At 43.5% G+C, this 25,811-nt stretch overlaps 1 protein-coding gene across 1 annotated transcript in view; it reads left to right on the forward strand.

The window, feature by feature from the left end:
* Positions 1 to 772: 772 nt before the first annotated feature.
* Positions 773 to 25,811, forward strand: part of TRHDE (thyrotropin releasing hormone degrading enzyme) — a 227,534-nt gene continuing 202,495 nt past the window's right edge. The window contains exons 1-2 of the mRNA XM_068400961.1: positions 773 to 1,587; positions 7,252 to 7,525. Coding sequence (XP_068257062.1) covers positions 773 to 1,587; positions 7,252 to 7,525 — 1,089 coding nt within the window. The remainder of the gene's footprint in view (positions 1,588 to 7,251; positions 7,526 to 25,811) is intronic.

Consider the following 25,811-nt stretch of genomic DNA (forward strand, 5'->3'; position numbering starts at 1 on the left):
CGCCCCCGCCTCCCGCCCCCGCCCGCTCCCCCGGGGCGCCGCCGTCACCGCCGGCAGCCGGAGCAGCCGCTAAAGCCGAGGGGCGGCGGGGCTTGCCCGCCTCTCCCCCCTTCCCATCCCTTCCCTTGCCTCTCCCCGGTGCCTATATATAGCCGCCTCTGCCCGAGCCAGCCGGGAGAGCGCTCTGTACCTGCAGGAGACGGAAAAGACAAAATAAGAGAGGAGCTGTGAGGAGTGACTCTCCGCCAGGAGGAGGAGGAGAAGGACGGGCCCGCCGCCGCTGTCCGGTGCCACCGCCCCCGGTGCCGGCGAGCCCCGCGGGGGCGGCCCGACCTGCGCGGCGGCGCGGGACGCGCATGGCTCGGGCGCTGCCGGGGCCGGGCGCGGAGCCCGACTCCGGTCCCAGCGGCTCGGGGCGATGAGAGCTCCCTGCGGGCAGCGGCGCTAGCGGGGGGGGCCGGGGCGGCGGAGCCCTCCCCCTCGGCGCCGAGGTGCGCTCGGCAGCATGTGCTGAAGTGCCCCGCAGAAGCCGCACAAGTTGCCTGTGCCCGCCGCCGCCGGCTCCTGCCCGACCCCATCCCGTCCAGTCCCCCCGCCCGGGGGCCGCTCCCCGGCGGGGTTGCCGGCAGCCAGGGTGATGCGGCTCGTCGGGAAGTGAGAGGCAGCGCGTCCCCCCCCGGGCCGAGGGCCCTCCTGTCTCGGAGCCTCCCATGCCTTCGGGGCCCCCTCGGGGGGCGGTGGCCCCGCGGGAGGCGGGGGCGGCGCTGCCGTGATGGCCCTGGAGGAGAAGCGGGAGGAGCGCCCGCCCGTCACCCCCATGATGATCGAGGAGGAGGCTGCCCTGCGGAACGGCAGCCGGGGGCTGCCGCCGGGCCCCTGGGCCGAGGCGGCGGGGCCGAGACCCCGCACCACGGAGCGGCACATCGCCGTGCACAAGCGCCTGGTGCTGGGCTTCGCCGTCTCCATCCTGGCGCTGCTGGCGGTGACCATGATCGCCGTGCTGCTCAGCGTCCGCTTCGAGGAGTGCGGCGCCGCCGCCGACGGCCCGCCGCGGGCCGGCGGCAACGGGAGCCTCCCGGGGGCGGCCCAGCAACCGCCCGGCGCGGGGCAGCCCCCCGGCCGGCCGGAGGAGGAGGAAGCGCGGGGCGGGGAGGCGGCAGCGGAGGAAAAGGAGGAGGAGGAGGAGTGGCAGCGGCGGCGGGAGCTGCCGCCCTGGGCCCGGCCGCGGCTGCCGCGGCACCTGCGGCCGCTGCACTACAACCTGATGCTGAGCGCCTTCATGGAGAACTTCACCTTCAGCGGGGAGGTGAACGTGCAGCTGGAGGTGCGCAACGCCAGCCGCTACATCGTGCTGCACGCCCACCACATGCACATCGAGGCGGTCCGCGTGGCCGAGGACAAGCTGGCCGGCGGCGTGCGGGTGGCCCGCTCCTTCCTTTACCCCCAGACCCAAGTCTTCGTCGTCGTCCTCAACCGCAGCCTGGAGGTGCAGAGAAGTTACAACCTCAAGATCATCTACAATGCCCTCATCGAGAACGAGCTGCTTGGCTTCTTCCGCAGCTCCTACGTCCTCCACGGCGAGAGAAGGTAGCGGAGCGGCCGCCTCGCCTCCACTCAACTCGGGCCGAAGTTGGCTTTCCCCGCCCGTCCGCGGCAGCCCGCGCCGAACTTCGGGCAGGGCGGCGCTAGGACCCGGCGGGCCGCGGCGCCGCGCCGCCCGACACCGGCGGTTCCGGGGCACGGCGCCCGGCCGTGTGCTGGGGAGGGGGAGTGAGGGGTGGGGAGCAAGGGCAGGCGGGGCGGCCCCCGCCCAACGGCCGCCAGGGCGACGGGACGCCCGGCCGGTCGGCGAGCGCAGGCCGGGCCTCGCCTGCGGCCGCCGCCTGTCTCGCCGGGGGTCGCCTCCGCCGTCCGGCCGTTCCTGGGGGCTGGTGCTGGGGAGGCGGAGATGCGGAGGCTCTCGTCGGGGTCGGGAGAGCGGCAGAAGGGCGGTGGGAGGCGGCGGTGGAGGCTGAGGGGGTGGGTGGGAGCGAGCGGGGCGCGGGGGCAGGCCGGGGACGGGCGGAGCTGCCTTCGGTCGTGCCGGGCTGTGGGGTGGCTTCGAGCTGGGGCCATGAGGGAGGCCGGGCCGCGCCGGGGTGAGTCGGCGCTGCGGCCAGGTGAGCGGAGCGCTCCGGCTGCGCGCCCTGCCTGGGGTGGGAATGGCTGCGGGCTGTGGCCGGCGGGTCAGGAGCTGCCCCTGCGCAGCTTGGAAGTGGACGGTGGTGACGAGCGAACCCCCAAGGGTGGCAGGAGCAAAGCACACCGCCAGCTCTGTCTCTGTCGGGGCAGTCCCGGAACGGAGACTCCGTGTCTGCTTAATAAACACTCCTCCTGTGTACGGCTACCGTGTGTCCTCTTGTGACAGAGCCGTGCCAAGTTACAGATAGCAGCGTGTAGGGGAGAGGAACTTCTCTGCTGTTGTGTTTTTATTTCGTTATTTGAAGAAAAAGGTGTTGGGATGTAATTTCACTTAACATGAATATGGCACCTGCTGCAACTGAATCACTGCAGATTTACACCCTGTGACAGGGCACACCTGGTCAGTGCTCACTGTTTTCATGTAGAACAAGATTCGATCTTGATCTGTATTTACTCTTGTTATTGAACCCTTGGGTCCCTGTCGAGGCCCTTGTTACAGTGGACGGGGTCACTGTGGAGGCCCCCGTTCAGGCAGTTAGAGAGTTGGTTTTTTTTTTTTAAAGTAGTTTTCTAACCACAATCAGGCTTTGTAATACAAAAGGTGAGATAGGCTTCTTGATAGTTCTGGCATGGTTTACCATTTTAGAATCAGTTTCTTTTTAAGTTGTTGCCATCCGTCTCTTCCTGAATCTTACTGTTTTGTACTGCGAAGCGAAGAGTTCATAGTTGGGGGAATGGGGAAAAAAAAAAGTAAGTCGGACAGAAAAAGAGCGCTCACCAACTCAACTAAATCAACAGCCCTTGTATTAAAACATATTTTTGTTACTATGATTAGCGACAATTTTAAACAGCCCAATGTTAGAACTGCAATCACGACTGAAATTAAGTTTGTGCGATTTGGCATCGCAGTGAAATAAAATGGAAATTTGGAAAATCCTGGTTGTAGGAAAAGATGCAGGTGAAATGCCCTTTATCACTGAGGAGTGAACGACTGGGGTAATCGGGAGGTTGTGCAGACCTGTATGGAAATGGGCAAATCAGAAGAGAAAATACTGCTGACAGCAGGGGGTATAATTCACTTTACAAACCCAAGAAATTATTTAAGCAGTTATTATTCTTGTGTATTTAGACTTTGCATAGGAATAATTGAACTGTCAAATAGGTGTTACAGTGATATTTCTCCAAAGTTATTGTATTACACTTCAATACCAATGCCCCAGTTATGATTTTTTTTTAAAAAAAAAACACAACAAAAAAAAAGCCTATTCAATTTTTGAATCATCAAGCTATCTTAAGATGTGGAGTGAAAGGCGATGGTAAAATGTGTTTCCCAGTACTCTTTGTGTAACTTTTCAGATACAAGTTGCTTTGTTTTTAATACACTTGAATATAGTTATATTGGGCGAGATCCTTACCTTGTGTAAGGTAGCATTGTTATATTGAAATCAGTGGCATTTTTTTTCTTTATATCAGCTCATTTATATCTCTTTCAGTAAAATGCTGCTTTTAAAACTATAATCAGTGCGTGGTTATAGTTTCAGGTGTTTAATAGAAAGTACTGGGTTTCCTTTTCAACTGTCACAGGCTTAATGACTCACTGTAGTACAAAGTAAATAATGCATATTTAAACCAGGGACCTTTGTTCAGAGCGTGCTCTTGCGGTGTAGCAATTTGCGTTTTGATTAATAACCCATTTTTAATGTTATACATATAACCTTTTGTAGTCCTTAAACTTGGACAGCTTCTACTGTGATCGATAGACAGGCTTCTCATGCTCTGAGAGACCTTGATGTTCCAGCAGGACTTTAACATTTTGACATCTTTATATATGATTAAAATACAGCAACATTGTCAGAATAGCAGTTGCTATAAAAGGGTCTAAACCATCATTTTTCACTTTTGTTGTACACGAGCAGTGAATAACTCTGTCCAACTCTGAGGCTTCACAAACATAGTAATGCCTTCACTTTATAATTTTTTTCGTAAAGTTAGTTCATTTTCTGTGGTCTTCACAGGTGAAAGTCATAAATCAACCTGAAATGTTGATAGCTGCATGAAAGTATTTATTTTCTTAGTGAAATCTTTGCTACTTTAATTGAAATGTAAAATGCAAGTGATATACTACAAACTTTGCGTTATGTGCCAGAATTTACTGGCAGTACTCAACAGACGTTTAATACAGAGCTACTGTAGAGTACCATAAGAATATGCACGCATAATTTCAATGAACATCAAACTTTGGCATAAATGAAAAGGAAGAAAATTTTCTTACATCACCCAGACAAAACAAACAGACACATTCTTCCATCTTACAGCAACTAAGATGTCAAAATAGATAGGTTGTTGAGGAAACACATGTCTTCCTTTAACAGATGAGGTGGAATTAAAACACCTGCAAATTACTGCCGTGGGTATGCTGAGAAGACAGGCTGCAAGGCTGTCATTCCCAGAAGTACAACTTTTTATGGTGACATTTTGGGGAATTGGAGATAAAAATGTCAGTGCCCAGAGAGGTGTGTAGAGAGATGGATGAAATCTTCAGCCTGCTCTTCCCTTTTGGCATGCTATAGAAGTTTTGCTTGTTTTTGCTTCCTAACACAGAGAGAGAGAGAGACACATATAAATATAGACAATGTTTGGTTTTTTTTTAAACATGTAAGGGTTTAGTCTTTGGGAAGCAGTTTGTAACTTTTTGTTTGTTTTGCTTTATGGCACAACAAGCAAATCGATGTTTGATAGTAATGCACATGTTATAAATATCCCTGTTATTGGTAGTTGATGTATTTTTAGTATGAAATATTGACTGCCCAGTGTTTGCCCAGTTACGTGTATGCGGATATATCTGTCCGTGAGAATACAGAAGATGCAGAGTTTATCAGGCTCTGTTAGTCTGGTGAAGGGATTGTTTCAATGGCCTAAAACATAACAAATATTAAAAGACTACTGATAGGATATCCAAGAAGTGGGGAAAAAAAAATGCTTCCTTATTTAGAGAGTGTTGGAATATATACAGTATTCCTTAAGTAAGCATTTACATGTCTGTCTGAGCTCATTAAAATTGTTAATTGCAGAGGAAAGTTCATCATTCTTGCTTTATTAATACCAGGCCAGTACAGTTTTCCATGCTCACTTGAAGCTTCTGTTGATGTCTGTAGCTGTTTATAGTGTGCCTAGAATGCAGAATCAGGTCCACTTGAAATACTTTGCATATAAATTAAGTTGCTTTGCTTCATTTAATTGGCTGATTTGACTTTGTTGCACTAGTGCTGATCCACTGGTAATACGAAATTTCATTGGATTAACACTGAAATACCTGGCACCAACTTGTTACTTTATATTTAGCAACCTTATGCAGAATTAAGATTTTAGTAATCCATGTTTTATAATGAGACAAGAAAAATGCCATATGCTGAATTCCTTCAATAATTACTAGCCAAACAAGGATTTTTATTTTAGACAAAAGACCAATGGTACCTGCTTCAGTGGTGGAAAAATTTTTCAAATTTTTAAAAGTTAGCTTTATTTGAAAGAAGTGATAATTTCACCAGAAAACATATATGTAGTTGCATCAGGTGTGGATGCACTATAGCAAGATAAAAGTGTAACATTTCAAGAAGTTTATTTTTTTGTTGATTTTTTATAAAATAATGATCCAAAATATGTATAATACCCAAGAAGTTTTAGAAAAAGTTAATATTTCGTTTTCCTTATGGGCTACCTGTTTTTTTCTCCCTCGGCATTAGAGAGTATTGTATTGCAGAATACGCCTGTAGACTGATTAATAATAGGTGCCACCATTTCCATTAGATCAAATATATCCACCCATCCTCTTCCCCAAGAGGAATAACAGATGATTAGTCAACCTCTAAAATTCTGATAAATGTTTACCTGGTATTTAAAATTGCATGGTTATTTCCACTGATGGAACCTTGGAAAGCGAGACATGAATCAACACCACTCAAAAAACCTACATACGTGCTACCTTTACAGTTACGTAGTTGGCTCATAGTAATTTTCTTGTCCTGCATGCCTCCAGAAAATATTCCTATCGAACGCCATAATTCAGCCTTTTAATTGTAGCTTCTTGTTTCTGCAAAGAGATCATTGCACATCGGTTTTCTCCAAATATGTAAATATAAGTCTGTACCCAGAAAGGTTCCTATTCTGTATTTGGATTAAAATCTCTTTCCTTCCAAAGAAAACAGTTACAGATTTTATTGTCAAACTAAAGCCTTCCCATTCTGTACAACGGCATAATAAATACCTTTTCCTCCTTCAGAGATCTTTTCATAATTTGACCCATTAACTGGGATCATCAATTTGTTCTCTGTAAAATACACCAGAAAAGCAAAGCATGTGTAGAAGAATGGTGAACTACTCTCTGCTTGTTTAATCATTTGCTTATATTTGTAATTCTGCAGAGCTCACGGAATGGTTTCTTTTTGGACTTGCACGGTCACAGCAGTGCTGTATAGTAGTGTGTCTCAGACTTACATGCAACTAGTACAGAAGTAATCGGCAGTGGAAAACAATGACTCTCTTGAGTGCACTATGTGGCCGTAAGTTCTCATGCCCAAAGAAAGGCAAAGTACCCTGCCAGTGTCTCAGGGCAGAGTGAGCTCCCTGAAGGCTCTTAAATCCTTGTTTGAACTGAGGACTGTGCTTACTTGTTTTACGTTGTATAACCAATATTGGCTAACTGTTTTTCACGTATTGGTGAACAAAACTGCTAGAACCTGAAGTTTGATACAAAGCGAGGGATTATTTATTTCACTTCAGACAACGCAGTGTTTATCAGCCTCTGTTAGTTTATTTAACTTCAGTGTGGTGTCTGCAAATTTGTAGGAAATTTGTAGACCGTTAGTTTATATCGATTTCCTTGCAGTACAGGTAGTAAGAAAGTGATAAAGCAGTGTTCAAACACTGTATACTTTGAACAGTTTGTTTCACCCCCCCACCCCCACCCCTGCTTAAACCACAGTAGTCAAGCAGTGTCTTATTTGGTACATCCGTGAATCAAGTGCTGTGCACAGTAATCACTTTGGCTTTTTTTGTTTGCTTCTTTTCCAGGTTTCTTGGTGTTACGCAGTTTTCTCCTACTCATGCCAGAAAAGCCTTTCCTTGCTTTGACGAGCCCATCTACAAGGCCACTTTCAAAATCAGCATCAGGCATCAAGCAACTTACTTATCTTTGTCCAACATGCCAGTTGAAACTTCTGTTTTTGAAGAAGATGGATGGGTTACAGATCACTTTTCACAGACCCCTCTCATGTCCACATATTACCTAGCTTGGGCAGTGTGCAATTTTACATACCGGGAAACTGTCACCAAGACTGGAGTAGTTGTAAGTATTTCTAATGTTGTATCAAATACATTTTGTTATTTTGAAAACCCTCACTTTTTGTAAGGGATCATAACATCAAATACTTAAAGTATTTTCTTGATTAGCATTCCTAAAATTTGCCAGTATATTTAATGATAGCGTCTATTGCTTGGGACATTTCTGAAGGTTTGTCTAACATTTTTGATTTGTCTGATGCTTTTTGTAACTGGTTAGCTTAGTAGGTGTGGATGTCTGATGAAAATTTTAAGCTTTTAAATATGCCATTTCACTTCACTGTGATTTTCTTAGGAAGTTTTCTCTTGTTTTTCCTGTAGCCTTTTCAATACAAGTGTTCGTGGGACTGTTTATTAAAAGAAAGCAGTAATACTGGCAGTTTCCAGTCTCCTTCCTTCAGTACTGACATGTCCCTTGGTGTGCTGTGTGTTAGCTCAGGAGGCTGATAAAGTAATTTCTTAGACCTCTTGCTCGGGAGCAGGACTTGACAACCTATCAGCTTCCTGTGGAGGTCCAGGTTGATGAAAGCACTAACTTTCTGGAGCTGTTGTTTCCAAATATGGCATGGTTCCAGGAGTTATGCCATGGAAAAAAAGAGAGAAAATCCTTTATTTATGTCAGTTTTGTTGTTTACAAATATCAAGCTCAGAACTGTATAACAAGCCAAAACATACATGAGAAATGCTGTCAGCTTAATAGAATATTTCATAGTGCTGTCATCTTGATTTTTCAGGTGAACATACAGAGAAACCCTTCCTTCTTAGTCGCTGTGAATAACAAAACAGAGCTAGTTCTGGAAGCAGAGGGCTAGGTGGCAGTTTAAGCTGTGTGCCTGAGCAAGGGGGGTGTTTACCTTATACTTCTGCAAATAAATGCTCTGTGACTTTGTGCTGTAGTCTGTGGGCGTGAGGAAGGACTGCAGGCCTCACTTCCATGGCTGATCAGTTCAGGAAATGTCTCCATAACCACTTTTAGCTAGCCTAAGCATTGAGCTGCTGTGGAGGGAGCTGATTCCACCTTCTCTGAGCCAAAGGCATTCTTCGCTTTCCTTGTGTTAGCCTTCAGCTCTGTACAGCTGTGTGATCTGGCTGAATATTGACCTGAAAAAATGAATAAATGTGTTAAGTTTTCAACCAAATCAGGTCTCTGATCCAGCTTTTCATGCGACTGCCAGAACCCTAGTATGAGTTCAAGTCTGCACTGATGGAAGGTGGACCCAGGACAGCCCTCTGCATTGGCATCCCTCATTTAGGCCCTACTGAAGTGATCAGGAAATAAGTCTTGTTTTTGTCAGTGGAACTGCTGGGTAGGACACTGGGGGCCTTTCACTCCTTTGCACCTCTTTCATACCATGGACAGCAGACTATGACACTACCCTCTGACCCTACGAAAGGGGAGGAGGAAGCATGCGTAGGAAGTGGTTCTCTGAGGTGCTTTAAAATATGAGTGTAAGGATGTGGGAACTGCTGAGGCCATGCTTGCAGTCCTACTGCTTACTGTGATGGCTGAAAGCCTTTGGGTTTGTTTTGTGGTCTATTTTTTTTTTTTTTTTTTGGCTAGGTTGTTTCTCTGTCAGTTCAGTGAGTTGAGTTAATTTAGAAAAGGATCTCACAAATGCCAAGGCAAAGAAATAAGGAGGGAGAAGTGGATGCCTGGTTCTTGGTGTTGCTACCAACAGATTAATTATCTGTACAAGAGGGATTGCTCTTGGGATGAGGAATTGGTTGCCTCTGTCTGTTGTAATAGTCATAGAATCATAGAATGGTTTGGGTTGGAAGGGACCTTAAAGATCATCTAGTTCAAACCCCCCTGCCATGGGCAGGGACACCTTCCACTCTATCAGGTTACTCAAAGCCCCATCCATCCAGCCTGGCCTTGAACACTTCCAGGGAGGGGGCATCCACAGCTTCTCTGGGCAACCTGTTCCAATGTCTCACCACCCTCACAGTAAAGAATTCCTTCCTAAGATCTGATGATCTATATCTCCCCTCTTTCAGTTTAAAACTGTTACCCCTCATCCTATGACTACACTCCCTGATAAAGAGGAGTGTTCACTGGCCTAGTAGAACAGGGTGAGATGTCAGGCCATTTCTTACTCCCTATCAACCAGTACTGAAACAGACTTCCATCCAGGTTGGGGTTGATGATTTTAATTTTAATGTACTCCACCTGCTGAAGGATTTAGTCTTAAGCTAAGAATGGCCAAGTATTTTTCAGCTTTAGAAAACACTGGTTACTTGAGGTTCTCCTTTAACTCTAGTAAGATGGAAGTTTTTGGTGTATACTTTAGTAGATAGGTCTCATGTTCCTTGTGCTCTACTACAGTGTAACGCTTGCAAGTTTGTCCTACGTAATACTACCCTTGAAATGTCCTAGACTCATCTGAGAAACAGCTGCAAGTAATTCAGCTTCCAACATCAGTGTAAGCAAATACGTGAAACGTGGAGGATGGACCTCAGGACCATCTTTCATTGTTGTTCGATTTTGTTGAAAGAGTATCTTCTAAGGTATGAACTCACAGCAAACACTTCAGAGCTGTGTTCATTCAGATGAATTGCTGAGGTAATCCATCTTTTTGAATCTTTCGTATTGCAGTACCAGGAGTTCATGGACACTTCTGGGTGAATTTGAAATTACCCGAAACCTGGCATGTGCAGTTCTAAACTTCTTGGTTTCCTCTGAAGCCACTTTTTCACTAAAATTTAGTTGCTCCTCTATCCATGGCAATGAACATAAATGTATGATAAAAGTAAGTTTGCATTCATTTCTAAAAATGAATGAATGTTCAGGAAAATTAACCGAACCCCCATACTGAAACATCTTGATGGGCAATTTCTTGCATTTGGGAATCTTACTTTAATTAATGCAATATATATTGTATTTATTTTGTGGACATACGGTAGATACCTAAAAGACTTCAGTTTGCATATACTTGGGCATTTGTTTTGGCGCTTTCTTGAACCTGACTTTGATTTACAAAGCATTTTGTGTGTGTGTGTGTGTGTGTAGGGGGGGAGGGGCAGGAAAGTGTCCTTTCAAATTTTGACAGCATGCTAATGATTAAAATCTCACCTCTCTTCCAGCTGACTGGTCTTACTAAACTGCTATGGTTAAGGGTAGATAACTCACCAATGAATAAAAGAAACGGTGACATTAAAAGCAGGTTTATTCCTCAAAAAATGGTTAAGTGTTAGCTGTTCAGTTTTTCTCAAAGAATGACATTGACCTCAAAATTAATTTTAACCTAAGAGTGAGATTCAAATACAAATCAAGTTATAAATAGAAACTGACTTTTGGAAAGCTTAGGTAGCCAATCAAAATAGTAATTTTGATATATCCTATATAATTCTTGCAGACATGAAGGTGTTCTGTATTTCATACACTAAAATTAATTTGGAAAGTGGAATTAAGACTAGCAGTGCCTTTCTAGGAGCACCGATAAGTGAATGTGAATCATTAGCATAACTCTTTAGTCCACATGGGTCTGACTAGAATCCCTTCTGGAGCAGGTAATTTAAAAGCAGAGCTGACTTTTTCTATGCATTACAGATATGTAATATGTTGTTCAGATTCATCTGGGAATACAGGCAATGATTCAAATCACTTGTTTCCTGTGGAAGGGACTGTGGTGCAGTTATCTATGCTGCTGCAGACTAGGGAGCAGTACAGTTCTACCAGGGTGTTACCTGAGGTAATGCTGTATTGAGGGAGGAGGGATGCTCTTACGAGCAGGCTTAACTGATCTTTGTATGGCCCTAGACCCACTGCAGCTGTGCCAGCTGTAGTTGGTGAAAATCATGGGATCCGTATCCTGTCGTCTTTGGGCAGTACAATAATCCAGGAAACTCCACTTACCTTCACATACTTGCTTGCTTCTACTCATATGTTGTGTTTCCTAATCATACCTCTTACGTATTTTCTTTGTCAGTAATTCTTAAAAGCAAAATATTGCTGGCTGGATTGTAAAGTCTGTCACATCATCTCTGTGCCTCTCCTTCATTGTTGTCTTCGTCTGTCCTTTCAATCCACCAGGCCTTTTCCTACTATTGTTACTTTATTTTTCGCTTGTCTGGATTTATTTTTACTCTACTTCATGTTTAGCTGTACTTCTATTCTCCAAACCCTCTGTTTTTCATCATTCCTTTGTCAGATGGACATGGAAACTCACTGTATCCTGTACGTCTTCTCACTGTCTCATAGGTTATTTTAATTCCTTTTTTTCCTGCTAATTCTTTTTCTTTCAGTTAGTAGAAGGAGTGAGCACTCAGGGACAAAGCAGAGTGTATCAATGGAGATGAGCGCATTGCTGGAAAGAGATGTTTCAGGGAGATTCATCTTCTACCATTCTTGACTTTTGCTGTGTATGGGGTGTGGAGATAGGTATGGAAATAAAGTGCCAACTGGCAGCTTTAAAGTGTTTGGCTCCTGTCAGGGGGAGTATCTGCTAAAAAGTCAAAAATGAAAGTGTGTAGAAAGGAGTGGAGTCAGGAGGAATTGTGGGTGCAGAGGTTACAAGAGCAAGTGCAGCCAGCACCAGAGCAGATGGGAGTGAGCGGCAGTGAAAGGAAGTGGCTATCTGGGCGGGTGGTGGTGAGCGGGAGGAGGAATGCTGATGGAAGGCAGTGCTGAAAGAAGAAATTTGTGTGTTTTCACTTTTGCTACTCCCGCTCCCATTCCAAAATAGTTGCAGCATATGTTGCAGGACTGGCAGTGTGTGGGCCTAACCACAGCTTGGTCAGGTGCTCAGGGTAGGACCTCCACTGGCTGTCTGAATCCATGCGCATTACATTTTGAAGAGAGCTCTACAGCTGGGTACGTCTTGGTTTTAGTTATATTAAACATTACTGTGGAGTCATCGGTGCTGAGTAATTTGCCATGATACAGAGAAAGACCTTGAGGCTAAGAAAGATCTTATGAGAAGAGTCATACTGCAATAAGGCCAACCTTTATTGCACTGCTGTTGTTCTGTTATTACTTTATCTAAGATGTAATTAGAGATCACAAGCTTTTGGTTAGTAAAAAGTTCTTAATTCAATACTTTACAGTTAAGTCTTTATCCTGGCCAATGAGAAGGAGCTGTAATAATCTGGCCAAGGGAAAATAAGAGAATTACTGTTTCCATAGTGCTCTCTGGCTTGCAGAGAGCTTGCATGAATGTCCCAGCACTGAATTCTCTTAGGCTTGTGTTTGGGAGGCTCACTCAGTTTGGCTTAGCATCACACAAAAAGATAGAGTGGTCTCAAAAACGGGATCTGCAAAAGTGCAGTAATAGTCGCTTGATTCTGCACAAGTGAAAAATCATTTTTGCCCAGGAAGGGCTGCTGAACAGAGTCACATAAGCAGGCGTAGGTCAGAATCAGTGCATGTCCAGCAGCTCATGTTAGTTTATGTCCAGCACCACGGGACTGTGGTTTTATACTTGTCCTTAAGACACGATGACTGGAGGTAGTGTAGTGCTTCTAGCAATCCGTGAGATGCTGAAGAGCTGGGCTGGGCATTCCCTCATCTGCAGTGTGGTGATCCGTCTGCAGGCACTGAAGAGCTGACTTTCATTAATAGTCTAAAAAAAAAAAATCAGGTTGAACAAGTATTCAGAATAACTTTTTCCCCAGTGGGTTCTGTCATTTTTTAGTTGCTAGAAAAAATCAAAACCATCAGTTCTCTCTAAAATAACTCTGTACTTATTGTGCAGTTCAGCCTGTAGCTTTAGAAAATTATTTTGTATTTGAAAAAAATGTGTTAATATTTTTATGTAATAGCAGTAATGACCTCAAGACCAGCTACTTTCTGTCAATTAATGACTACCTGGGTTAAAGGCCTGAGGCTCTGCCTTAGGCCCTCTCTTCAGCTGCTGGTTATTATCTGCCAGCAAAGTCTCTCCATCAGTTATTATTTATTAATCAGTATTGAAGCAATTATACACCAGATATTTCTTTCTTTTTGTGAGTGAGCAAATCGGTTACAGCAGAGTGATTTAGCTATCAAAAGTAGAATTAGTCCTTGATTAAAATTAAGCTTTCTTCCTCTGCAACCTGAATTTAGTCCGGCTCCAGAGTTGAGCTCTTACTTTCTAAGCCCGCCTATACCTGAAAAGTAACTTTTGCTAGCCCATCACGTACCACTGGGAGGCCACACGTGTATCTGATAAACAGATAGCAGCTAATGCAGGAAGCACCAGGCATAGTCCTGAAGCCTGATGTGGTGCAGACTTGTAACGTTTAATTTTTATGTGTCTTGGAATGCTGCTCTGATAGTGATATGGTGATGCTCACTCTTTTTTGGTCTTCATTACAAATGTCCCGCTTTTGCCTTCTCCAAAATAGCTTGCATTGAACAGTTAAAACGCGTGTTACAAAGAATGCCGTGAGAGGTGTGCAGTTATATTGAGCTAGAAAAGCACACACACATATGAACATGGATAGGTGTGATCGTGCTTTCTTTTGCTTGTATGAAATTTTCTCTGTAGTAACAACAGGAAGGCTGGTGCTACAAGTACCTTTTACCCAGTTCAGTGCTTAACTATTGTGAATTGTTTTAGTTAAGTGGGAAACTGTAATATAGTACATTAGTAATCCAAAGAAATTGTAGCTTTTTCAGATTCGCCGCATCAATATTTGTTTACCCATTCTGTTCCAGGTTTGTATATGGAAAATGACTTCTAGATTATTAATTTTTAAATACTAGAGCTAGAAGATAGGCTACAAACAAACAAAAATCTATGTGTTCAGCATCCATGCTAAACTGAATATGCCAGGGCATCTGTTAAAAACATAAATTGCAAACTTGCAGTCCATTGTTATTGATTTCTGGTTGAATTTGCAAGTTGAATGCACTAGGAAAACACTGTACGTGTATTGTGCTTACTCCTTTAAAAATGCTTTCCGTCAGCACTTGTAGTACATGCAGTATTTAAATGTGATATTTGTTTTATTAACATAAACTCCCAGCTGCACTCTGCAAATAATATTATTGAATGGAAAGGCTTAAGTTTGGGAACATTGTTTTGTTTTGGTTTTGGCTAGGAAGATCACCTCTAAGTATCTGGTGGCAGTGGGGTACTTCACTTTGTATGTAGTAGCAAGAAGACTGTTGAAAAGCACAGTGCAGTTTCTTGGTTTGTGGCTAATTTGTAAGTTTATGGCTTACCTGCAGTAGCAGGGAGCAGAGAGAGAGGCAGCATATGTGATTCCTGGCCTGATGGCTGTCAGAACAGAATCCTGATTGCAATTCCGTACAGTCAAGAGTGTTGCTTCATCTGGCTAATGAAAAGAAAGAAAGATCTGAGACTCTTAGTACTTTCCGCTCCTTCCCTGCTATTTGCTCGGAGGACAGTAGTGTGAAGTCCCTGCAGTTCATCCTGTTTTGCACATTACAAGCAGGGGAAGGAGGGAGGTGGAAGAGGAAAGACTCTATTTCCTTTTCTTTTCGTGTACTAATGAGCATATGCTTAGTAGTACGTACTGTGACAATATGACTCGTAGTGAAGGCTGAACACTCGAGCTGTGCTCTGCTTTCTGTACTACATGCTTTCAAGTCTCCTTATGCCTCTTATGTTCTGCTGTCATATTTGACTTCATTAACTTATTCGTTAAGGTCTCTGTCCTTGGCATGAACATGAATTCTGCTTTCTGACATCTGAGGACGTAGCAAGAGTCTATTAACATGTTTCCCTAAGAGTCATGCTCTTGCTATAAAAGCAAAAATGAAGTGCCAAATAATCTGCAGGAGGTATCTCACCCCGGGACAACATAAAGGTGAACACACACCTGCACCAGCCTGAACATCTGTCAGTCAAACCAGTGTTATCCTACCATAGTAACTGCGCTCTGTGCAGTGGAAATGGATTACTGAGGCGGGTGGCTTAGTTGACATCTAGTTGAGTGACAGATACCGTATTCGTGAGGGAGGAGAGTGATGTGTACTTTTATGTATTTATAGACCAGTCTCTCCTCCAGGGTTTAGGTAAGTTTTGTTCATATTTTTTCATACAGGAACAAGAAATTTAGCCTATTTGTTCCCAGTTTTTATAGCCAGTGGTGGGAAAGTAACCACTCATTTCACAGATTCGTAACAGTTGGCAGTCCAACTCCTCCTTTTCTGACAGTCAAGTGTTTGTAGCATTCACCTTTTAGTCTTGCCTTTACCTCAGTTTTTTGTGTTGGAAAACCTGCACAAATGCCATCTTATTTTTTGCCTTTGTCACAGTATTTTTTGCTGCCTGCAGTAGGGGGAAAGCTCTATGGTTTGTAGTGTTACTCCCATTTGTACTAGTAGAGGACCCAGTCATTTTGTTTGATTTTTCTATGAAGGTGTCCATAGGGTTAACAAGACTCTTTCATTCTTCCAGTGGGGTGCTTTCACACTTCAGGTACCTCTTCTGAAGGTTTTTATCAGATGCCAGAATGGCACAGCTTTATAGCTTAAATGTGGTTTTCCAAGGTCCAGCCTGGCACAGACTGGCTTCATGCATCCTTCCCTGCTACTCTCCAAGGGTGTCGTTTGCACAGGGCAAACTGGAGCTGTGAAAATAGCTGGGGTGACTCTTGACCGCCTTGCAGATGGTGGTCTCATTCTCGAGTTTATTGCATCTTGTAGTGGCTGCTGCAACTGCCCAGCTGCTCGAGCCCCGCACGTGGCCCTGTCCCCTGGCACCCTTCTCGTGCAGTGAGGTGGGGACAGGTGGCAGAGAACCAGCTGCGTTGGCCCGGTTCCACTGAACAGTAACCCTAGGAGATCCTCCCCTGCTCCTGTCTGGCAGCTTTCTGGCTGCTGCATGCTGTTGAGACATAGCAAGAGCAGCCAGAGATGAGAACTGACCCTGTTATCTTCTTATTTGGAACAGCATAATTTGAAAGCAGATTATGTTTCTCTTTGAAGGGTAAATGACCTAAAGTGTATTTAAAAAAAGTTGTCCCACAGTGGATTATCCTGAAAAATATTTAGCAATGCGTTTTGTTTGACAGCATGCAGTGGAGCTGTGTGGCAGTGTGGGACAGAATGAGAAGACTAATTATTTATTTGAAATTACTAGTGTGAGGGAGAGGATAAGAAGCAAAAGGTGGTTATTAATATTCACTGGGGTGCCTCTGGGTGTACCCACACTTTCTTCCCTCTCACCCTCCCTTTCCCAAGAGCAGTGGATAGGTTGGTAGTCATAGCAGCTTGGAACCTTAATTAGAGTTTGTATCCTCAGAACAGCAAGCAGTACCTTAGTTAATAAAGACAAAAGAAGGGGATAAAAGGTAGAGGAGGAAGAAGGGAAGTGGATGCCTATGGATTAATTTCAAAGAAAGAAGTATACCTACTGAATCATTCGCATACCACGTATTTGTTTCTGGTAGTTCTCCAGTCCTCTGGCTAATTAAATCACAGTCTCTGGTTGAGCAGTACATCATGCTGTGTTTTGTTTTACTGAAAATTGTTCCTATATGTTTAAAATTTGATAATGTTGTTTTGGGGTAAATTCATTGTTACCCTTTAAATACCATGGGAAAAAAGGGACACTGATTTATACCTGCTTAGAAAGTTTGATAGTTTTTTCTCTGACCCGAGTAATTCAGGTGGAAGCCCAAATCTGTATGTGGGAATGTCAATGAGTGATAACATGTACTGCTTCATTTAAAGTCATATGTATGAATGCATAAGCATTCATAAAATAAATACTTATATATTTGGCTACTGCTGTGTCAGAGAAGATATAAGCCTTTTTTTTCCCCCAGACTAAAGAATAATTCTCCTTGTATTAATAAAGTTCTACTAACGGGATTCAGGTGATAGAAAGGGACTGAGGCCCAGAGTTGGTTGTCTTCTTTTCATTAACCTTTGTTTTTTATTCCTTAGCAACTTTGTATGTTTAAAATGTGTTAAATATGCAATCCTAGAGTAAGAGAACAGAGTGATCACAGGGAATATCTGCTATATTTCAGTCCACAGTACTTTTACTGTGTCACCTTTCTGTGATAAGCACCAGCAAAGGTAGTAGTAGCATTCTGCCCTTATTTGGAAGCCTCCTATCATCCCGTGCTCAAGTTGTATTCATGCAAATATTTGTCCATCTACTTGTACAGACAGTGTGCATCTGTGATGCATATAAAGTGTATGTTTGCCTTTGTGCTTGAATTTAAAAACTCTTGCTATTCTAGTTCCTATTAGGAAAGGAATGTATATTACTTCTTCTCTATTCCTTTTGTTTCTTTTGAAAGAATACGCAGTAGGGGTTTCTTCTGGAACCTGAGATCTTCCTCAGTTTGAGATTTAGTTAGGATTCTCCATCGGCCTGTTCTTAGCATGCTTCATTGTGATCTGCTGTTTTATCCATGAAATGTGGAGTGGTGTTTCCTTTTGTGTTTGGTTTAAAAACCCCAACGAGGTTGTACTTTACTTTCCTTGGAGCTGTTTAGTGTTTATTCTTGAGCCAAGCCCATTTGGTCTGAACTGGAAATTTAGGCAGTTAATATGAGCAGTTCTAAAATTACATTGCAGTCACCCATTGACCCTGATGATCACTTTTTAAAAAGCTTTAATATGTAGAGGGTTAAGAAATAAAATAGACAATCTTTCTACTTAAAAATATTACATCTGTTGTGGACAAGGGATAGCAACAGGTATGTTAAAGTTAATAGGCCCTAAGGTAATAGAAAAATGACTTCACTGGGAGTATGATGTCTTGGTGTAGAAAAACAAAGTTTAAAACTTTTCCTTGTGTCTCTGTGTTTCTTGGCTTGTGATGATCCACAGAGGACTGGTCATTCAGAGTTGCCATGGGAAGTATTGTATAATTTGTCTGCCGAGTCAAGTTTTGTTAACATCTGGCCGCAGGAAATGTGAGGCATACAGAGGAGATATGGTGGCAGCTTAGAGTTAAGAACCTAGCGCAGACCTTTTCAAAACAGTGGTGCGGAAAGCATGAAGAGGCTTGAGAAAGTCATAGGGGGTGAAAGCTTGGGACTCCTTGCTATGAAACAACTTTGAAATGCCTAACTAGCTTGTATGTGAGAGCTGCTTAAGCAGCAGAAAAAGTTCAGCGAAAGCATAATTTAGGTATGGAAATGAAGATTTGTAATTTGCATGGTTACAATAGGGCATATTATAACATTTGTCTTTACTACAGAATACTTTGATGAGTCACACATGACTAGAAATGATTATACTACCATGAAGTATTGTGAGGCTAAAAAGGATCAGTGAATCATAGTGCAGCTGGTAGTGTAGAGTTGCCTGCTTTCATAGTTCTGTTATTCAGGGGTTGATGGCTAAGAAGAAATATCCTGAGTACTGTTTTGTACATATATATGCGCTTTAGCAGTATTTAAAGTATTTAAATACATTTAATTATACAGTCTATTCCCTAGTTGAACTCACCAGTACAATGATACCTTGCAGTACCTAGATAAGGAAGTCCAGAAAAGAACAAAACTGATTTCCCTGCAGAATTTATCTGCTCTGAAAGATGTTTCCTCTCAAATGTGGAGGAGGTTTACTGATGCTGGTGTTTTCATAAAGTTGAACTACCATAACAGTTAAGATAAACACAAGTTAAAGTCCTTTTCCATATTTATTGAGCTCTGTCACCTGAACTTGGACAAGCTCCCCGCTACTTACCAATCCTTAACCATAGATTTTCATATCCTTTTGTTTTTCTTCAGTGGCTGCTTTGTGGCATCTAGTCACTTCAGACTTGCTGTCTTTCAGGTCCAAGGACTTCTGTGTTTTTCATTCAGCAGAAGAACCTTAGGTTGCAGTTTAGTGTTGTATGTAACGCAGTGTAGCTGAGAGCTGCTACTGAGTGGAGTTGTTTCCCCTTCCCTTGCCTGCACACGTTTGCTATATCATTTCTGTCAGATCTAGTGATCTAAATAGTGAGTCTGTTCACTGCAATAATCCAAAGGGAAACTAAAGAAAAAAATTAATAACGTTTTGACCGAACCATCTCACCCAGTGTGTGGGTAGTCCATGGATCTAACTTGGGAGGAGAAGGAAATGCACGACTGTCCTTTTTAGTGATATGCCATCATAACTGTGGAGTAAGAACAATATAAAACTGTCTATGAAAGTATTTTGCCACTCTGACTCATGGAGGTGGCACTCTCTCACATCCAAGCTGCTCTCATTATTACTCAGGTGAAGAAGTTAGTGCCAGGTGCTCGGTATTTGTGAACTACAAGTGAGACCCTTCAGAGGGTTGAGATGTTTTTACTGTTCCTCTGTCTCTACCTCACTTTCCTGATTATTAAGAACCCATTATCAGTTATTTCCTGGAGTCTAGTTGTGTTGGTCACTATAGTGGGGGGGAAAAAAAAACCCCCTGTATTATCCACTAGAAAGAGGCACTGTGCAAGGGACCCACAGCCAGAACTGGCCTTCAAGTTATGTGTTAGATTACACTGAAATATTTTTTTTCAGTGTTATTAAAGAAACCATCTTATTGTAAGAACAGCCGCAGAGGAAAATAATTTATTGTGTCCTATATGGAGACCAGTTTAGAGATGATGACCAGTGGAGTGTTGCTCCTAGATTCCAGCTATTAGTGACCCTGACCTGGAGTTATACATGGGCCACTGGTTTAATAGCCACCAAAGGACCTGCTCTCTGTGAATGTACATTATCCGTATTGGAAGCTCTTCCACTTTGCTCTCTGTGACAACTGGTGGCAACAAGATCTGTATTTTACTTACGTGTCTTGTTTACTTAAATGTATTTATTCCACAATTTCATTGACTACCCTCTTTTGCTGTGTCGATAAGTGACTGGTTGGTCTTCATTCGCTTCTTGTGTACCAGTCCTGATTTGATAGGTGGTTTATCTGTCCTTTTTCAGAACTCAAAAGTACTTAATCTCTCCTTGTATGGGATTCACTTCCCATCTCTTCTTATTCTTATCACCTTTCTCTGTGCCTTTTAAGTTCTACAGTGCCTGTTTTGAAACACTGAGCGAAAGAGAGGGGTGGTGCCACAACTGCCTGCAGTGCTCGAAGCTCATATGCTTGAGTGGCATAATAATGTTTTGGTTTTTATTCCTTCTTTAATCAGTTGTAACATTGTGTTTGCCTATTGAGTATCTGCTGAGCACTGAGCTGATGTTTTCAGGGAGCTGTCCACAGTGACTGCAAGAATTCTTCCCTGAGCTGTAGCTAATTTAGGCTCTATTACCGTGTATGTATGGTTATGGTTATTTTTTCCTATTTGCGCTTCTTTGCACTTACCGATGTGGAATTTCATCTGCTGTTTTCCCAACCAGCCACTTGGTATCATGAGATTCACCTGCAGCATTTTGTACGTATGACTATTCTGAATAATTCTGTACAGACTGCACACTTTTCTGCTTGTATGTCCATGTCAGTTCTGGACACATTCCTTATTGCTTGTCTCTGCTGGTGTGGCAGAAGGGTTCATGACTAGCAAAAAAATGGCAGTTGCATGTTCTGTTTTGTGGCAGGAGACTTTGATGGAACTTTACTGAAAAAGATTCCGACAATGTGATAATATACATGCCTAAACAGGTGAATAGAGAATATAAAGGTTGTTACTAGAAGTCATTGGTAATTGTGGTCCAGGTCACTGCTGTGTGAGAAGTCTGGTAAAATTAGCAATTGCAATTGCTATGCTGAAGTTGACCAACATCTTCAACACTTTGAGGGTATTTTAGTCTGTGTCAGCTGACCTGATATAGGTGTATCTGTTCTGGAATATTCTGAATCTCTCTTTAGGTTGTATTAACTCTATTGAACAGACATATATATCATAGAGACCTTTAGGATGACAGGGTACTAGAAGGTAAGGGGGCCCAAGATAGTTGGTTAGTGTTCAAGGACTGCTTCTTCCGAGCTCAAGATCAGAGCATCCCAGCAGGTAGGAAGTCAAGGAAGGGGACCAAGAGACCTGCATGGTTGAACAGGGAACTGCTGGGCAAACTCAAGTGGAAGAAGAAGGTGTACAGATCGTGGAAGGAGGGGCTGGCCACTTGGGAGGAATATAAGTCTGTTGTCAGAGGATGTAGGGAGGCAACTAGGAAAGCTAAGGCCTCCTTGGAATTAAACCTGGCAAGAGAGGTCAAGGACAACAGAAAGGGCTTCTTCAAATACATTGCAGCTAAAACCCACACTAGAGGCAATGTAGGCCCACTGATGAATGAGGTGGGGGTCCTGGAGACAGAGGATAAAAAGAAGGCGGAGTTACTGAATGCCTTCTTTGCCTCTGTCTATACTGTTGGAGGCTGTCCTGAGGAGCCCTGGACCCCTGCGGCCTCAGAAGAAGTCAGGATAGAGGAGGAATCTGTCTTGGTAGATGAGGGCTGGGTCAGGGACCAATTAAGCAACCTGGATGTCCATAAATCCATGGGCCCTGATGGGATGCACCCGCGGGTACTGAGGGAGCTGGCGGAAGTCATTGCTAGGCCACTCTCCATCATCTTTGCTAAGTCGTGGGCAACGGGAGAGGTTCCTGAGGACTGGAGGAAAGCGAATGTCACTCCAGTCTTCAAAAAGGGCAAGAAGGAGGACCCGGGTAACTATAGACCGGTCAGCCTCACCTCCATCCCCGGAAAGGTGATGGAGCAACTTGTCCTTGGTGCTGTCTCTAGGCACATCAAGGATAGGGGGATCATTAGGGGCACTCAGCATGGCTTCACCAAGGGGAAGTCTTGCTCAACCAACTTGATAGCCTTTTATGAGGATGTTACCCGGTGGATAGATGATGGTAAAGCTGTGGATGTGGTCTATCTCGATTTCAGTAAAGCGTTTGACACGGTCTCCCACAGCATCCTCGCAGCTAAACTGGGGAAGTGTGGTCTGGATGATCGGGTAGTGAGGTGGATTGTAAACTGGCTGAAGGAAAGAAGCCAGAGAGTAGTGGTCAGCGGGACAGAGTCCAGTTGGAGGTCTGTGTCTAGCGGAGTTCCGCAAGGGTCGGTTCTGGGACCAGTTCTATTCAATATATTCATTAATGACTTGGATGAGGGATTAGAGTGTGCTGTCAGCAAGTTCGCTGATGACACAAAACTGGGAGGAGTGGCTGACACACCGGAAGGCTGCGCAGCCATTCAGAGAGACCTGGACAGGCTGGAGAGTTGGGCGGGGAGAAATTTAATGAAATATAACAAGGGCAAGTGTAGAGTCCTGCATCTGGGCAAGAACAACCCCATGTACCAGTACAAGTTGGGGACAGAGCTGTTGGAGACCAGCGTAGGAGAAAGGGACCTGGGGGTCCTAGTGGACAACAGGATGACCATGAGCCAGCAGTGTGCCCTTGTGGCCAAGAAGGCCAATGGCATCCTGGGGTGTATTAGAAGGGGTGTGGTCAGCAGATCGAGAGAGGTTCTCCTCCCCCTCTACTCTGCCCTGGTGAGGCCGCATCTGGAGTATTGTGTCCAGTTCTGGGCCCCTCAGTTCAAGAAGGACAGGGAAGTGCTAGAGAGAGTCCAGCGCAGAGCCACGAAGATGATTAAGGGAGTGGAACATCTCCCTTATGAGGAGAGGCTGAGGGAGCTGGGTCTCTTTAGCTTAGAGAAGAGGAGACTGAGGGGTGACCTCATTAATGTTTATAAATATGTAAAGGGCAAGTGTCAAGAGGATGGAGCCAGGCTCTTCTCAGTGACATCCCTTGACAGGACAAGGGGCAATGGGTGCAAGCTGGAGCACAGGAGGTTCCACTTAAATTTGAGGAAAAACTTCTTTACTGTAAGGGTGACTGAACACTGGAACAGGCTGCCCAGAGAGGTTGTGGAGTCTCCTTCTCTGGAGACATTCAAAACCCGCCTGGACGCGTTCCTGTGTGATATGGTCTAGGCAATCCTGCCCCGGCAGGGGGATTGGACTAGATGATCTTTCGAGGTCCCTTCCAATCCCTAACATTCTGTGATTCTGTGATTCTGTGATGGGAAAGACATCTGAGGTGTCAGTTTTGTGAAGCATCACACCAATCATAAGCTGTAGTATGCTGACTGTAATTCTGTTACATTTGTTTTTTGAACAAATCTTAGGAAATTAAACATTCTGTTTTATTTCAAGAGGAATGTATTGTCTGTCATGACATTAAATACTTTTGTTTTGGTGAGAAACAGGGTTAAGACAAACTTGATTCAATACTAACAAACTGAGAATGGCAAGTTCAGCTGGTGAATTGAAAGAGTCAGTTGTTTGCACATCCCTGGTGAGATCCTAACACACTTAAAGGCTAAGTACTAGAATATGGGGAAGATTTGTTTCTTCTTTATGTTTTCAGTTTTCCTGATTTTTATGGAATACTGTAATCTACAAATGTAACAAGTTGAATGTAAAAGAAATAATAACAGTTGTGGTTCTGGTACGTGGAAAGCTGTTTTTGCATTGGTCACTTTCTTTTTTGTTAAAACATCAAAGGCTGCAGTGATATGAAGATAATATCTCTTCTTAACAGAGAGCATATTAGAACCATGAAAGAATCATCATGTCATTGTTGGAAAGTCTATCTGTTCTAGAGAAGGACAGCTAGTGTAGTATTTAACTGATCTTTATATAGCTGGACAATGCCAAATATACAACTTCTTTGGGAACTTCAAATGGAAAAAAGTTGGACCTTCCATACCTGAACTTTTAATCTGAAAGAGACTGTCTGTGGTTTTGTACCATTTTCTGCTCATCAGCATTCACCAACACTGCAGGATAGAGGAAAAATACAGAAGCATAAGAAAAAGATAAAAGGAGACTGGGAGCTGAAAAAAGATAAATGGCTTTGCTGTCAGTGCAGTATAATGAGAATCAAATCAGTGCTTGGCAATGCACAATTGCCCAGTATGGCTAACCCCAGCAGTGTTTTAAGTAAAATACATGCCTTTTGTATTTTATTCTTGTATTCATATAAAGATAAATGACTTTGTTATTAGTTGATTGTGGGGGAGATAGACATCCTGATTCTGTAAAATTGTAAGAATGAATGTGACTTACTTGTTTAATGTCTGTTTGGTTATTGGCTTTGCCAATAATGGAGTTTTGTTGTTGCCAAGGTAAGGCCTGTTACAACTCCTCTTTGATTTGTTAGGGTATAAAAAGATTCTGAAAGCAGGATACACTCACCTTAGAAGTGTAAAATAATTATTTGTTTGATAACACACACAAAAGATACCTAGGAGTTAATGAGCTACTAGGCTCAGTGTTAGTACGCTCACCATTGCTCACAGTCTTTGCTGGTCCGGCAGGCTTTGGCTGGGGGAAAAGGATTGTCCTGCGTGGCTCCTTACAATAGACCCTCAGTGTTGCTGAGCTGCCTTTTTCCACTAGCTCTGATGACGCTGTTGCTGGTGATGACTGGAGGTGATGATTGCCAATGGGGTCAGCTAACCTCTCTGTTATGGTTTTATACCTTTGTGTTGGTATTTTCTTCTTGAATCCCTGAGCTAGCAATGATGCTGTCTCAATAATCTTAACCTCTGTAACTTTCATGTTTTTATCTGCCTCCAGACTTTCTCATAGCTCTTCTTCGATAGTTACACAGCTAGGCAATACCAGAGCTGGACCTTGGCATGCAGGCAGCTGAACCCCTAGGCAGTGAAAGCAGAGTTACCAGAGAGTGTTATAGGCTATAGTGGTAGTGTTTACATGACCAAGTTATGCTGTAATTGAAAGTAGTATAAAAAATAATTTTAACAAACTTATCAATTTCATTTTATCAAAAGAAATAATAAAAGTACCTTTTCTGTGTTATTTTCGAATATTATTAATGTTTCAAATTATTATGCATTGGCACAGTCCTGCACTGTTTGTGGGAAATGCACAATGGAAACATAATTCATTTTAGAATGTGCCTATACTGGAACCAAAACACAAAAAGGAATCCACAACAACTTTGAAAGACTTTTGCAAACTTGCATTATGTTCCCGATTGGATCTGACGATGTATTTTTAATGAATGTAGTCTTGGACATCTGCAGACTGTTTGCAAGCTGGAGTTTTCTTTTTGAACAGCTGACTGTGGAATCACAGACTCTGTAATCATGGATGCTGTGTCTCCACAGTACCTATTTGCAATATAATAATATAATAATCATAATAATAGCAATAATGAAATCCCTTCCCTCCCAGTTAAAATTCAGTGTTCTGGATAGTATTTCATACTAGAATAATGTGCTATTGGCTGTTTATCGTGGCTCACAGATGACTGTAAAATGGCCTTCAAACACCTTGTACAGCTGAAAATACACTAATTTTCTGGGTTGTTCTCTCCAGCTTCTTCATTTTAGTAAATGAATCCCAGAGTCCACAACTGTACAGTAAACTTCTGAACCAGAGCTCTTTTTTCTTTTCAGATTAGATAACTGTACA

The sequence above is a fragment of the Nyctibius grandis genome, chromosome 5 (genome assembly GCF_013368605.1).
Source record: "Nyctibius grandis isolate bNycGra1 chromosome 5, bNycGra1.pri, whole genome shotgun sequence".
NCBI lineage: Eukaryota > Metazoa > Chordata > Aves > Nyctibiiformes > Nyctibiidae > Nyctibius > Nyctibius grandis.